Source organism: Neofelis nebulosa, chromosome 13 (assembly GCF_028018385.1).
Source record: "Neofelis nebulosa isolate mNeoNeb1 chromosome 13, mNeoNeb1.pri, whole genome shotgun sequence".
Classification (NCBI taxonomy): domain Eukaryota; kingdom Metazoa; phylum Chordata; class Mammalia; order Carnivora; family Felidae; genus Neofelis; species Neofelis nebulosa.
The window spans coordinates 83519388-83535434 of NC_080794.1; the positions used below are offsets into that span (position 1 = coordinate 83519388).

Consider the following 16047-nt stretch of genomic DNA (forward strand, 5'->3'; position numbering starts at 1 on the left):
GGAGGGGATGGTACTCCAGGTGGATTCGAGCAGGGAGAAATGGAAAAATGTGAGAAGACAAACGTGATGGCTAAGGATCCCGTGAAGGTGGGGAGGGGTGGGATCCAGAGAGAGGTAGGGGGACGGGCCTTTCTTAAGAGGAGGGACAGCATTTACATTTGTAAGAGGAAGAAAGGACAGGAGGGGTGGCCCATGCAGGGCCCCGAGTGGATTGGGTGGTGGGAAGTTGAGGTGTTCACTGTTTGTTGGCATTAATTTTCCTGGTAGAAGGTGAGATCGTTGGCTGACGGTGAGGGGCAGAGCTTGTGCATGTCGGGGGGGAGGGTGGTGGTGGTGAGAGAATGTCATCATTTCAGAGAATGGGAAAGGGCCTAAGTGGAGGTAGATGACTATGAATTTAGTTTTGGATGAGGCCACACGTGTGTCTGTGTCCTCTGTGCCCTGGATGCCCGTGCAGAGAGGTAGCTCGCTGGAGCCATCCTTGGCTCGAGTTGTGATGGGAAGTGCAGTGCAGTAGATTGGGGAAGAAGAGGTGCATCACGAGGAATTTGGGGGTGAGGCAACCACTGTATGACGAGCGGCAGTGGTGAGCACAGAGCTCTGTGCATCTGGCCAAACCCAGTGAACTGTATACTCCAAAAAGTACATTATACCAGGGGCACCTGGGTGGCTCAGTTGGTTAAGCGTTCGACTTTGGCTCAGGTCCTGATCTCACGGTCTAGGAGTTTGAGCCCTACTTTGAGCTCAGAGCCTGGGGCCTGCTTCAGATTCTGTGTCTCCCTCTCTGCCCCTCCCCTGCTCACACTCTGTCTCTCAAAAATGAATAAATGTTAGAAAAAAACATTTTAAGTACATTTTACCTTATGTATGAAAGAAAAATTGAACCGGGCTCCTGGGACACTCAGCCGGTTGAATGTCCGACTCTTGATATCAGCTCAGGTCATGCTCCCAGGCTCGTGGGATCGAACCCCCTGTTGGGCTCCACGCTGAACATGTTGCCTGCTTAAGATTCTCCCTCTCTGCCCTCTCTTTCTCTCCCCCCCCCCCAAATAAAAAATAAAGTAAAATTGAACTGGGTGTAAGGGGAAGATGGAATGTTGCTGTGGCAAATGAATCTAACGATATTACAAGTTGTGATACTGAGGTTTATAATAAACACATGCCGGGTCTTCCTTCAGGGTTCCTGGCTCATAGCTCCCCAAACCCTGGGAATTTCCTAGGCAAGAAGAGCAAAGAGCATCTTTCATGAAAATAATTGGGATCCTGTTTGCAATTCCTGAAATAATTTGAGAGCCTTAAAGGTGAAATGGGTGCCTTGTTACTCATACTGGACCCCCTTCCACGGCACTTGAGTTTCTGTCAATGAGATGACTTCTAGACTGCAGCAAAGGGTGGGGACTGGGTTCCTCGGGAGCCACTCCTGTGATGAGATGGTTGGGCCTTTCAGTTTCACACCCCCCACCCCCTCCACCAGGCTCCCGGGAGGGAAGAGGGGCTGGAGGTTGAGTTAGTGGCCAATGGCCAGTGATTGAATCAATCTGGTCTCCATAATGAAGCTTCCATACAAACCCACTGGGACAGGGCTCAGAGAGCTTTCCAGTCCATGAGCACAGGGAGGTGCTGGGAGATGGGTGCCCGAGTAGAGAACACAGAAAGGTGTGCTCTTTCCCCACACTGTGCCCTGTGCATCTCTCTGTGTGGCTGCTCGGGAGTTACGTTCTTTGATAATAAGTCAGTAATCCAGTAAGAACAATGTTCCTCTGAGTTCTGTGAGCTCCTCTAGAAACCTTAGTGAACCCAAGGTACTAGGAACCTGCAATCTGTAGCCAGTGAGTCTGAAGCACGGGATGGCCCGGGCTTGCCAACTGCTGCGTGAAGTGGGACAGGAGCCATCTTGTGGGACTTGAGCCCTTGACCTCTGGGGCCTGACACCGTCTCTGGGTTGGGAGAATCGCTTATTGGTGTGGGGAACACCCCCACGTGTTGGAATTGGTCCCAGAATTATTACAGGACAGTCACATCACCCCACACAGGGGGCGAGGAGGAAAGAAGCCGCAGAAACCATGTTTCGATTGCCAAAGACAAAAAGGCCTGTGCACAAGCACAGATTTGTGTCTCGCAGTGGTCTGGGTTAGCAGTTCTGAAACTGTTGTAAACGTGTACTAGGTTTAAACAAGTAAATCATCCTAGATCTCGAGAGCCAAGTTTCTCACTGTCGGAAAGAAGTTACCAGTAAGAAAAGAAAACTGGAATGTGAAGTCTGTGGTTCCGGGATGAAATCCAAGCAGGAAAGGGCATGTCTTCTTGCACACATGTGGGAAAAAGAGCTGGGGGCACATTTGGTGGGAACCTCTTAATATAGACATTTAAGGTGCAAAGCCCTCCACGTTGCATTGGAACACTTCCTCGGGAAGAGCCTAAGCGGGGCTTCGCAGGTTCGCAAACTTCTCTCATGTGTCCTCCTTTTTACCTTTCACGAATTGTAAAAGCCCGTAGAACTGAAGCACTCTAAAAATGTTGGGAACGATATTTCGTTATGCTGGAACACGATGGATATGTTCCATATATAACAGATGTAATGGATTTAGCAAAAAAAAAAAAAAAAACCTACCAGTCAATCCACAGTCAAGGGTTCTTCACCTTTTTGTGTGCCATAGATGAAAGGTACACAGCACTGTAGTGAAATTTAATAGACCTTTTCTCAAAATGTTTTAAAATACATAAAATATACAAGACACAGGAAGCCAGTTATGAGAAAAGTTATAAAGATATTTTTAATTGTGATATAGTAATACGTATTTCTTAAGATCTGGCAGCAGCTCTGTAGTTCTGAAGTAGTAAGGAGCATCAAGATATTTGCACCAATTTATTTGATACGAAAATATCTGTAATTTCTTTTGATGACAGAGCCACAGATAACTTGTAACTTGTTGCCTCCGTTTCATAACTGAAGGAAATGCTTTATTTCCATTAGAGGTTAGTGAGATAAAGATATAATTTCCCCCATGCAAGTTCATGGACTTTATTGTTCCGTCCACAGGAGTCTACAGACCCCAGGTCTGATCATCAGTACTTCTAAGGGCAACAGAACTCTGGTCAGCCGAGTAGGAAACAGATCAGACTCATGTTACGGAAAGTATTTGGCAAGGCATAAATAACTATTATTCCATTCAAGGAGCAATTGCTGCCCTGTACAAAAAAATGTGATGATGTGGTACAATGGGTTATAACTGTGGAAAATCATTTTGATGGAGTGGACACCAAAGCCGCACAGGCTGAGGTCAACACTGAAGGGCAGGGGACAGTCGAAAATCATCATCGAAACCTTGGGCTGTGCAGTTTAAAGGCGAGGCAAGGAAATGTTTCCTTTATTAAAGACTGTCATATTAAAAGGAACTTTTTTTTTTTCTGCCAAAAAGGAGAGGTAATAACGTTCAATGCTTTGGTTCCTAAGGGATTCCAATCCCTTAGCACACAGCCACTCTATTTTATTATCGCATCTTCCTACGTTTGTATGCCTACTTTGTAAAGGACCTTTGCCTCTGTTGTCTTGTGAAGCTAAAATAATTGCTATGTGTCGAACACTTTGTCGGTAGCAATGTTGAGGCTAAAGCGGGTCACGGTTATGTCAGCAGGAAAAAAATGGGTATTATTGTCATACCTGCTGGCTTCTTAAGTTTCTCAGTGGTGGGCTTTCTGTTCAACTCCAGTACAAAGGTGATACATTGACTCAGAGACACAAAGAACTCTGTAGGGGGTCTGGTGAAGTAAATAATCTCTTCCAGAAAGAAGAGAGGTGGGCAATATGTTGGGGTTTTAAAATGTAACAGGCGAGTTTCATGATCATTTTGTGGAGGAGATTAGTCAACTGATTCATTCATTCCAACATCTCTGGACGGTCCCATTACAGGACTCGCCCCCCCCCCCGCCCGCCCAACCACTGAGCAAAACATACCCTTCCACCTCCATAATTCCATTCCTTCTCCCAGCCCGTCCCTGGTGCCTGCTGTCACCGATCACGCTCTCTCCTGCTCCTACTTAGCACTCTGCTGCCCTCCTCAAGCCCCTGTGCACCTCCCTTTCTCAACCCCCCTCTCCTTACCCGTGATTCTTCATCTGTGTCATCAGGAAGAAGACACCACCTCATGTATCCCCCTTCCTTCTTTCTAGTCCAAAGTTTTCCTCTCCCAACTGTGTCTTTTTAACAGGAAGAAAACGTTCCGCGCAACTTTGCCCTAAACTATCTGCCTCCTGATTCTGAAAACGAAACAAATGAACTACAAAACTGAACCACATTTTTCTTCCACCTGGCCAACGTGTGTTTCCCTCCTGAATCTAGAGCGGACCACATCTGTACCTGGGCACATAATTGCAAAGATTGACCCGTAGGCGGGAAAGATTAACAGTGGTTTCAAACACAGTGACTTGCTCCTTTTCTCTCTCACTCACTCCCGTTTTTTACTACCCTTCTTTTTAATCCTGCAAAACTTGACTTCTTTTTTTTTTTTTTTGGCCTGTTCCATGAGCCATATCGTGTTCTCCCTTATGCCCTACACTCTCAGGCAATTGGCAGGTGCTCAGAAAGTTCATTTTTAAATCTCGTTGAGTGAAAGGAACACACGAATTCTTTTTTTATTTTTTATTTATTTTTTTAAATTTTTTTTTTTTTTAAAGTTTATTTATTTTTGAGACAGAGAGAGACAGAGCACGAACGGGGGAGGGGCAGAGAGAGAGGGAGACACAGAATCGGAAGCAAGCTCCAGGCTCTGAGCCATCAGCCCAGAGCCCGACGCGGGGCTCGAACTCATGGACCGTGAGATCATGACCTGAGCCGAAGTTGGACGCTTAACCGACTGAGCCACCCAGGCGCCCCAACTAATTCTTTTTTTAAAGCAGCTTAATTGAAGTATAACTTACATACCATAACATTCACTCCTTTAAAGTGTGTAGAGCAACGGGGTGCCTGGCTGGCGCAGTTGGAAGAGCATCTGATGCTGGATCTCGAGGTCATGAGTTCGAACCCCACGTTGGGTATAGAAATTACTAAAAAATAATAAACTTTAAAAAAAATAGGAAAAATAAAGTGTACAACGCAATGATTATCAGTAAATTTACAGTTACAGAATCATCACCACAATCCAATTTAGAACATTTCCATCACCCCCCAAAAGATCATTGTGCCCTTTCTTATTTTGGTTTTTAAGTAGTCTCTACACCCAGTGTGGGGCTTGAACTCACGACCCTGAGATAAAGAGTCACGCGCTCTACCAGGTAAACCAGCCAGGAGCCCATCATTGTGCCCTTTGTAACCAGTGCTCCTTCTCACCCCCCAGCCCTAGGCAGCCACTGCTCTACTTTCTGTCTCTGTGGATTTGCCTTTTCTGGAAATTTCATGTAGATAGAATCATACGATCTGTGATCTTTTGTGGCTGGCTTCTTTCACTTAGCATGTTTTTACGTTCAGGAAAAGACTGATACCTTATCTGTTTCCCTTGCAATAGAATTCTACAAGATAAAATTGGAAGGTACGGCAAGTATTTAAAATTATGGGGCGCCTGGGTGGCTCAGTCGGTTAAGCGGCCGGCTTCAGCTCAGGTCATGATCTCATGGTCTGTGGGTTCGAGCCCCGCGTCAGGCTCTGTGCTGACAGCTCAGAGCCAGGAGCCTGTTTCAGATTCTGTGTCTCCCTCTCTCTGACCCTCCCCCGTTCATGCTCTGTCTCTCTCTGTCTCAAAAATAAATAAATGTTAAAAAAAAAAAAAAATTAAAATTAGATGACTTCTTTTTTGTACAAAATTGGAGCAAATCCATTGTTTAAGCAGAATTGGCACGTTTGAAGGATTTGGGCCACTGCGGCAGGGAGATACACGAATGGCAAGAAAAGCCAGCCTTGCGGGTTAACTCTGTTACTACTGCCACAGCTACCTCTGGTAGGACCCCCACTGCTGTGTTCTTAGGGGCCCGAGTAGAAACAGTCATCACTGTTTATTGAGCTCTTACTATATGGCAGGTGCTATGCTAAACCCTTCATGCAGATTGTCTCATGAATCCTCACAAAACTCAAGGGATTATTATCTACATTTTGCAGGGAAGGAAACAGCCTCAGAGGTTTTAACTGAGGCTGAAATCACTTGCCCAAGACCACATAGCTGGTAAATACCAGATGCTAGGTTTGAAACTAGTCCAGTCCTTGCAGACTATAGAGCCCATTTTCTTAACCCTTATGCCACATTGTCTCTTACTAATGAGAAGCTGACAAAACAAAAGTAGCCTCAGCAATCAAAAGAGGCTGGCTTCTGCAGCCAGCAGGGCAGGGGACTCTCTTCCCCCACCCCTGCTCAGTTGCCCTGTGCAACCCACCCCACTTGAGAATGCTCTTTGCGCTGGTCACCCAGTAGTGCTTTTATATTCAGGTTTCCCCTTCAAAGAAGCCCATGGAATGCAACATTTTAAGAATGAGTTCCACCTAGAAAGTTCTGTTTCCTTGAAGGTAAAAGGTAATCATCCGGGAAATTGGTTTAGTTAGAAGAGCTCATCGCTGGTAAAGGACACACATGTTAAAAAAAAAAATTTTTTTTTTTTTTAAATTTTTTTTCAACGTTTTTTATTTATTTTTGGGACAGAGAGAGACAGAGCATGAAAGGGGGAGGGGCAGAGAGAGACAGAGCATGAACGGGGGAGGGGCAGAGAGAGAGGGAGACACAGAATCGGAAACAGGCTCCAGGCTCTGAGCCATCGGCCCAGAGCCCGACGCGGGGCTCGAACTCACGGACCGCGAGATCGTGACCTGGCTGAAGTCGGACGCTTAACCGACTGCGCCACCCAGGCGCCCCAAAAAAAAAATTTTTTTTAACATTTATTTATTTTTGAGAGAGAGAGAGACAAAGCATGAATGGGGGAGGGTCAGAGAGAGGGAGACACAGAATCTGAAACAGGCTCCAGGCTCTGAGCCGTCAGCACAGAGCCCGACGCGGGGCTCGAACTCACGGACCGCGAGATCATGACCTGGGCCGAAGTCGGACGCTTAACCGACTGAGCCACCCCGGCGCCCCAAGGACACACATGTTAAACCAACTTGGGTTTTGGGTCCCAAGACTGTGAATTTTAAAATGCGCCAGCTCACGTTCCCCTTCTTTGGTGACGCAAGAGAGGAGAGTGGGTTATAAAGTTATTCCCGAAGAAACTGATGTTCAGATACTTTTGTTTACCTTGTGTGTGTGTGTTCCCTGTTCAACGGGGGGGACCGTTCCTACAGCTAAGAAGACATGTCCCAACTTGCCTGTCTTCTTGGAAAACTCCTCCCCGTGTCCTGAAATCTTCCCAGTCAGCAGCTCTGCTCGGTGTAACGGATCATGGGCCATCCTGCGCCGCCCTGCAGATGTTTACAGAGGAGGAGATGATGATTAAGAACACAGGTGAGTAGACGGCTCACTTTCACCTCCAGACCCCTCTGGTCACCAGTTGGGTCCCTGGTGTGAAATTCCGTGATGTGCCTGGGGGATGTGTGCACCTCAGTTTGTGAATGCAATTTTTTTCCCATGAATTTAAAACATTTTTTTGAAAACAGTAAAACCTGCTATATTAAATATAATAAAGACGTTATCAGTATTGGTTTTTTTCCCCTACAGTTAAAAAATTTGCCCAGGAACAGATTGCTCCTCTGGTTTCAACGATGGATGAAAATTCAAAAATGGAGGAATCAGTAATACAAGGATTATTTCAGCAAGGGGTATATACTTTGTAATTCTTCCCATTTCAAACTTTAAAAATACTGTACTTTCCGGCATTCAAATGTAGGCATGCTTTTAAATTTAGGGACTTTAATGATGGCATAACGAAGTCTTCATTTCCTAGTCAGAATTATCTGTGTTCTCATTCATTCATCCATTTATTTTTAAATGTTTCTTTATTAGAGAGCATGATTGGAGAAGGAGAGGAAAGAGAGGGAGAGAGAGAATCCCAACCAGGCTGCACACTGTCAGCACACAGAGAGCCCGACGCGGGGGCCCGATCTCATGACCGTGACATGATCATGACCTGAGCCGAAATCCAGAGTCGGATGCTTAACCGACTGAGCCATCTAGGCGCCCCTGTATGTTCTCTTTTAGATTGAGGTCCTAGTTAAAGATTTTCTTTTAACTGATTTAACATTTGAAATTGGAAATCCTGTACTTCTTAAGTAAAGGGCTTAGAAGCAAGTGAGAGTGATTTCTTTGGACCTGTGGTACTCAACTAGAGGCCGTTTTGTCCCTCAAGAGATACTTGGCAGTGTCTGGAGACGTTTTTGGTTGCCACAGCTAGGGGTGCCACTGACAACTGGTGGGATAGAGGCCAGGGATGCTGCTAAACATTGTACTGTGTACAGGACAGCTGCGTGACAAAGAATCATCCAGCTCGGTAATGCCCAAGATTAAGAAGCCAACTTTAGTTAGTGAAACTTCATAGTCAAGTGTATATTCTACCTGAGTCTCTCTGTACATGGTAAACTTAGAAGTTCAGGTGACACCTGAATTCCACATTAACTAGGGAAACCGATTTCCAGATTTCAAGTCACGTAGTCCTTTGATGGAAGCCCAGGATACAGAGCAGATAAAAGTAGAATTGTTTTGGGGCGCCTGGGTGGCTCAGTCAGTGAGCGTCCGACTTCAGCTCAGGTCACGATCTCGCGGTCCGTGAGTTCGAGCCCCGCGTCGGGCTCTGTGCTGACGGCTCGGAGCCCGGAGCCTGCTTCCGGTTTCTCCCTCGCTCTCTGCCCCTCCCCCGTTCATGCTCTGTCTCTTTCTGTCTCAAAAATAAATAAACTTGAAAAAAAAAAAAGGTAGAATTGTTTAGGCTGTGGGTTTATCAGCATGGGGGCTCCAAGGAGAACATTTTCAGAATCACTGCACTCACTCGTCATCTCTCCCTCTCCGTAGGCGTGAAGCAATCATTCATTTTTCATTTTGAATACTAGGGATATCCCAGAACTAGTAGCTCCTATTCAGAGCCCTTGGCTAAAATCTGGTTTGTTAATCCTGTTTGAAAAATAGCCTTTCTCGCCAAACCTAAATCGTTTTGCTTCTTCCCGGTTTTAAAGAGACCAGTTTTTTGTTTTTTGTTTTTAAAGTTTATTTACTTATTTATTTATTTTAAATTTTTTTTTTAATGTTTATTTATTTTTGAGACAGAGAGAGACAGAGCATGAACGGGGGAGGGTCAGAGAGAGGGAGACACAGAATCCGAAACAGGCTCCAGGCTCCGAGCTGTCAGCACAGAGCCCGACGCGGGGCTCGAACCCACGGACCGCGAGATCATGACCCGAGCCGAAGTCGGCCACCCAACCGACTGAGCCACCCAGGCGCCCCAAGAGACCAGCTTTTTAATACCATACATAGTGATTTTTCCACCTTTCTTTAAAGCAGTGAAACGTCTGGGAAAATGGAATCTTCTGTGGAGTCCCGGTGGGTCAGATAGCATCCGTGAATCCAGTTTTTTGGGCAGGCTTCGTCTCCACTGTCTGCAGAACCTCTAGGCTGCTCTGAGGAGTCTTAGTGTTTGCTCCATAGTTTGGACTCCACTCTCCCCACCAGAGAGTTCTCGCTGGCTGGGTTCGCTGCGGCCCCACGGCCTGCTCTTCCTTAGGTGGAGCGCCACCTGGAGGCTCTGCTTGGCTGCACACATCCTGCACCGGCTCTTCTCAGCCTCCTCTCGTCCCCGTGCTGTGGTCACCGGCCGTAATAGCTGACAAGTACGGTATTTCCAGTACTTGTAGGGAAATACTTTACAGTAGGGAAAATCGGTGACTTTTTTGGAGAAGCAGTGTCTCTGACAGCTCTAAGGTATTACAGTTAGATGAGTTATCACGCCCTCCTCAGACTTCAGGCACGCCCGAATCCTTCAGTTTTCCCTGGTAGAACATCATTTATAGTTCTCACCGTCTCAGTCTCCCGCCTTTGTGCTTCTACCTGCCCATCCGCTAAGCTTCCCATGAGCTTAAACATAGCAGCCGGAACCCAGACTGCACCGTGCTGCAGCATTCCAGAAGTGTCTGCGCAGAATGGAAAGGAGCAGTATTATCCTTTTACCTGTGAACAGCTCTGGGTCTTGATTTACACGTACACACATTCTCTTTCTGAAAGAGAATACTTAGAAGTAGGGGACTGGGGACATTTCATGTTCCAGACTCAGGAGTAGCTGCTGAACAGTCAGACGGGCACTGGAAAGCCTTGGCCAGAATCTGGTCGTGTTCACCAGGCTCCTCTGCCTTGTCTGCTGTGGTTCAGGAAGAGACCACCAGATGTCCACTAACCGTCCGGACTTGCCACAGTGCCCCCAGGAGGAATGGTCATTCAGTCATTATCTTGGCTGAATGAGTCAAGGTGGAGGCGGCTGACCAGAAGAGATCGTGACCCACTGCCTTCCTCCGTCTCCTTAGTGTGCGAGACTTTGTCATTATTCCATTCCATTATCCTTCAGAGCATTTCACCAATGTTTGTGTTTTAGATTCCATAAGGAAGCAAATGATAGTTCTAGTGTATAACTACATCCTTTTCAAATTTATATAGTTACATATAGTTTTATAGTTTTTGTAACTTACAACGTAGTGAAGTAGCCATACCAAAGTAAAATGAAATATGCGATTTTAAAATTAGGAACTTATATAGTTAAACTTTGGTTTTGAACTTGTTCTTGCAAGAAACTTTCCCATATAGAAACTAACTTTCTTAATCTGTTTCTTTGTTCTTCCTTTAGTTGATGGGTATTGAAATTGAGACAAAATACGGAGGAACAGGAGCTTCCTTTTTTTCCTCTATCCTAGTGATAGAGGAATTAGCCAAAGTTGATGCATCCGTGGCTTTGTTGTGTGACATCCAGAACACCGTCATTAACAATCTGATTCGAAAACATGGAACAGAAGAACAAAAGGCTACCTATTTGACCGAGCTTGCGACAGAGAAAGTGAGTTGATAGTTGTGGAAATGAATCTGATCTCTTCCCAAACTTAGGACATCTTCAGCTGCAATGTTGACTCCTTCCTATCCAAGACCACGGCACGGCACCATTCGTCAGTCAAGCAGTGCTCCATAAATTAGTGCTATTAGAAAAATCTATTCTACCTCTCATTTCTGCTCAGCAATTCAGAGAATAATCATCACAGAAAAAAAAAAATTTTTTTTTTGGCCCAATTATATTTTCGTAATACCTTTGTTGGTAGTTTCATTTATGGTGAGATGTCTAGAAAACTGCAGTTATTAGAACCAATTTCATTCGATTTAACATTGAATATGTGTGCTTAAGTCTTTAAATCTGTCTTCGAAAAATAGTAGGGCATATTTTATGTTTAAAAAAATTTTTTTTTAGCGTTCATTTACTTCTGAGAGAGAGAGGGACAGATTGTGAGTGGGGGAAGGGCAGAGTGAGGGAGACACAGAATCCGAAGCAGGCTCCAGGCTCTGAGCTGTCAGCACAGAGCCCGACGCGGGGCTCAAACCCGGAGCCATGAGATCATGACCTGAGCTGGAGTCCCAATGCTCAACTGACTGAACCACCTAGGCACCCCAGTAGGGTGTATTTTAGAACATAAGAACGTGAAGATACCATTATTATTTTGATAAGTACAGCCTTTTAAAAGTGGCTAAAGCTTTCATTGACAAATGTTTACCGTAAGTATTTGTTATACTGAATACATATACAGTTATTAACTTGGAATTTTTTTTGCTTGCATATGTAGGTAGGAAGTTTCTGCCTTTCAGAGGCTGGAGCAGGTAGCGATGCATTTGCTTTGAAGACCAGAGCTGATAAAAAGGGAAATTATTATGTCATCAATGGGTCAAAGATGTGGATCACCAATGCTGAGTATGCGGGGCTCTTCCTGGTGATGGCAAACATAAATTCTGACCTTGTAAGTTTGGAAGCAAAATTGCTTCCCTCCCCCGCCCCACGTTTTCTCTTTCTATCTCTTGCCTGCGTGCATTTCCTTTTTACAACTTGGTCTGAAATCCTTCCTTCTTCTCAGGACTAAAATGTTAGGGCAATTGATTTCTTTTCATCCTCTTATTTACTGATCTTCCTGAATAAATATGGTTGATGTGATTATTACTTACATGGAGGACTATTTATTAATTGCCACCTAGTATGTTATATAGGAAGCTAATCTTCCATTCTGTAGGATTCCAGAGTTTCTATTTAATGATGAATGTAAGTACTGACTTAGTACATTTGTTTTTAAGAAGATTTTGTGTAGTTAGAAAATAGATACAGGCCAAAAAAGTCAATACATTTTATCTTTTGTCCTTTCTCTGACTTAACACGTAATCGAATTAAGTTTTGAAACTTTAAAGTATTTAATAAAATTAAATTTAAAACATGGAAATTCTCGTGATCACACAATACCTTAGCATATCTTAATTTTACTAGCCATAATGGCTTTTGAAAAAGTCAAAGAACCTGTAGCCTTCTTAACTCTGAACCTAGTGCTTTCCAGAACTTCTTGTGTCTTAATGCACATGTTGTAATTCTGAGTCCATTAATATTTTTTTAAAAATTTTTAATGATAATTTATTTTGAGAGAGAGAGAGCCAGAGAGAGAGAGAGAGAGAGAGAGAGAGAGAACACAAGTGGAGGAAGGGCAGAGAGAGAGGGAAAGAGACAATCCCAAGCAGGCTCTGTGCAGTCAGGCCAACGCAGGGCTCGATCCCACGAACCATGACCTCATGACCTGAGCCAAAACCAAGAATCAGATGCATAACCAGCTGAGCCACCCAGCTGCCCCTGAGCCCATTACTATTTAATGCTGAAGTTCAGTTTTAATTTTCTGGTAACTTTCAACTGTTGGAAACAAGGGATCTTCCCAGTTCGAGTGTGGCAATAACATTTTTTATTTGCATTTTAAATCTTCTTTTTAGGGGTATAAAGGAATTACCTGCTTCTTAGTAGATCGCGATACTGAAGGCCTTCACATAGGGAAAGCAGAAAACAAAATGGGGTTGAGAGCTTCTTCCACCTGCCCATTAACATTTGAAAACGTCAAGGTGGGTGTCTTAGGATTTCCAGTGAAAGACTGGTGTGAAATAAGCTTTGCACGGAATTATCGATGTGCAAGAAAAGTGTCACCATGTTGAGTGTGCATAGGAGAGTATTTTGTAAAACTGGGATGATGTTCTTAGGTGAGACTGTGACTGAATGTACTTATTTTTTAAATAAGTATTTTTATTTTTTTTAAGTTTATTTATTTATTTTGAGGGAGAGAGTGTGCGTGCAAGCGAGTGGGGGAGGGGCAGAGAGAGAGGGAGAGAGAGAATCCCCAGCAGGCTCCACACTGGCAGTGCAGAGCCTGACGTGGGGCTGGAACCCATGAACCATGAGATAATGACCTGAGCCGAAACAGGAGTCGGACGGTTAACCAACTGAGCCACTGGGGCGCCCCCTAAATGTACTTTTCACAAGAGTTTAGGCAAAGGATGGAAGCTTCTCCCCAGCAGCTGGCCTCAGAGCCAATGCTGAAGATTAATCCTATTTATGCCTAAACAAATTTTTGTTGTTGTTGTTTACTTATTTTTGAGAGAGAGAAAGCACGCGTGCACACAGAAGAGGGGCAGAGAGGGAGGGGGAGAGAGAATCCAAAGCAGGCTCCTCGCTGCTTATACTCACGAACTGTGAGATCATGACCTGAGCTGAGGTCGGATACTTAACCGCCTGAGCCACCCAGGCGTCCCCCCACCCACTCATTTATACTTTTTAATTTATATGCTTGTGAGCCATTTATACCTTATAAACTTGCATTCCGAGACAGGTGTGTGGTGTTGGATATACTAAAGGCCACATGGTGGGGATGTTAATTCAGCGAGCCTGGGAACCGACCTGGCGTCGCCCCACCGTTGAGTGGAATCTGTTCCAACCGAGGAAGAGAAGATGGCCAGAATGCTTAGTTAGAACTTGACTCAGGTGGAACAGGTTGTGACGGGTTTTTTACCACTCCTGTCGCCACTCGATTTTTCTGTTCATGAGTGAGCATGTGTTGTGTGTGCCCACGGGGTGACTGTACAGATAGATGTTTCAGCCTCACTGATTCCCTGGACTGGCTTCTTTCCCGCTTGCCCTTTCTTCCTCTGTTCTGCCCACTTCCTCCCCCCGGGTTATAAAGCTAAGTGTCTTGTTTCATTGTTCCTAGTCTAGATTTTTTTTTTTTAATGATGAATAAACACTTTATTTCTTCTCTCCTTTTTGCCCTCCCTGATATACACATGCATCTGTGTGCACACAACCTCAGTTGATTTTTACGGGAAGAATAGTCTTGGCAGAAGAAAGGTTTCACACCCTTGATTTAGGAAACCACTTGCCTATTTTCTGTGATCTCTACAATGTTGTATCTCATCCTATAGCATACAGATAAAAATCCCAAATCTCATTTGGGATTCAGGAATTGTATGAGATTACCCTTTCTCTAGACCCACTCATTTGTTTCACACACGCCTGGGCTAGACGCTAGAGGACGCAGTAGCAAACAGCACAGACTTGAGTCCTGTGTCTCCCAGAGCCCGTGTGTGGGAAGAGGTGCAGAGGGAGAGACGGGTGTAGCTGACAGTTTCCTTGGAGTTTGCTAAGTCCTGGGCTGGAGTCCTATGACGCGAATTGGGAGTATTGTGCATGTAAAACTATATAATCAAAATGAACTCTGTAAAATTAAATGGAGAAATAACTACATTTTTCCCTTCAGGTTCCAGAAACCAACATCCTGGGACAAATTGGACACGGCTATAAGTATGCCATAGGGAGTCTTAATGAAGGCAGAATAGGAATTGCTGCACAGGTTAGTCACATTGTGGCCATTTCGTTTGACTCTTGCACAGTGTGGGTCCATTAAACGTAGAAAGAAAAAAATGCAGTAAAACTGATGAATATTTGGAAGCGTGTGAACACAAGATGGCGCCCTTCCCTTCCGTGAGGTGGGAGAATGGCGTCTGACCACCAGCTTGAAAATCCCACTTTTGGTCAATTATGTAATGCCCTGAGAGCCAAACAATGGCTTAGTGGTGACACTTTTTCTGCTTTGAGAATGTTAAGTATTATCTGATACCTGCATCAATCACTTTTCAAATATATTGTTAATAAATTAAATGTGCATTTTTTAAAAAATCGTTTCAATTTTTGAGGTTCATGCTAGAAGAAATTTTTTAAATTAAGAATACATAACAGTCTGTGTAGTAAGCATCTCTAATCTATAATATCTTTTTTTTAATGTTTATTTTTGAGAGAAGTAGAGTGTGAGTGGGGGAGGGGCAGAGAGAGAGGGACACACAGAATCTGAAGCAGGCTCCAGGCTCTGAGCTGTCAGCCCAGAGCCTGATGTGGGGCTTGAACCCTCAAAAGCTCAGACATGACCTGAGCTAAAGTCAGACGTTCAACCGACCAAGCCACCCAGGTGCCCCTCTAATCTATAAATGATGAAAAATTTGTTGCCTAGTGTTGTGCATGTGAAAATCTGGCAATTTTTTGTGTGTAGTGCTTGAAATAAAATAACCACAATAAAATAGGATATATAAGATGAGAACTATTCCATTTTTTTGATCAAATTTGCCCTTTGTAATGCATATTACATTTTTCTGTGAAGTGATACCAGTTTTCTTTTTTTAATTTTCTTTTTATTATTTTTTTTAACCTTTATTTATTTTTGAGACAGAGAGAGACAGAGCATGAACGGGGGGGGGGGGTGGTCAGAGAGGGGGAGACACAGGATCAGAAGCAGGCTCCAGGCTCTGAGCTGTCAGCACAGAGCCCGACGCGGGGCCCGAACTCACGGACCGCAAGATCACGACCTGAGCTGAAGTCGGCCGCTCAACCGACTGAGCCACCCAGGCACCCCTCAGTTATTTTCTTGATTAGCAACATGAATAAAGTCTTGGGTTTTATTATAAATGTCATTTGGGGGACACGTGGCTGGCTCAGTTGGTAGAGCATGTGACTCTTGATCTCGGGGTCGTGACTTTGAGCCCCATGCTGGGTGTAGAGGTTACTTAAAAATAAAACCTTTTAAAAAATATATCATTTTGTAGAATATATTTACAGAAT

General features: G+C 44.5%; 1 protein-coding gene across 3 annotated transcripts in view; it reads left to right on the plus strand.

The window, feature by feature from the left end:
• The window catches only part of ACADSB (acyl-CoA dehydrogenase short/branched chain), a 38058-nt gene that overhangs the window by 12241 nt on the left and 9770 nt on the right, over positions 1 to 16047 (plus strand). For all 3 annotated transcript variants that reach the window (XM_058698015.1, XM_058698016.1, XM_058698017.1), the window contains exons 2-7: positions 7256 to 7415; positions 7629 to 7729; positions 10732 to 10938; positions 11711 to 11881; positions 12885 to 13010; positions 14696 to 14788. In XM_058698015.1, the coding sequence (XP_058553998.1) occupies positions 7256 to 7415; positions 7629 to 7729; positions 10732 to 10938; positions 11711 to 11881; positions 12885 to 13010; positions 14696 to 14788 (858 nt within the window). The remainder of the gene's footprint in view (positions 1 to 7255; positions 7416 to 7628; positions 7730 to 10731; positions 10939 to 11710; positions 11882 to 12884; positions 13011 to 14695; positions 14789 to 16047) is intronic.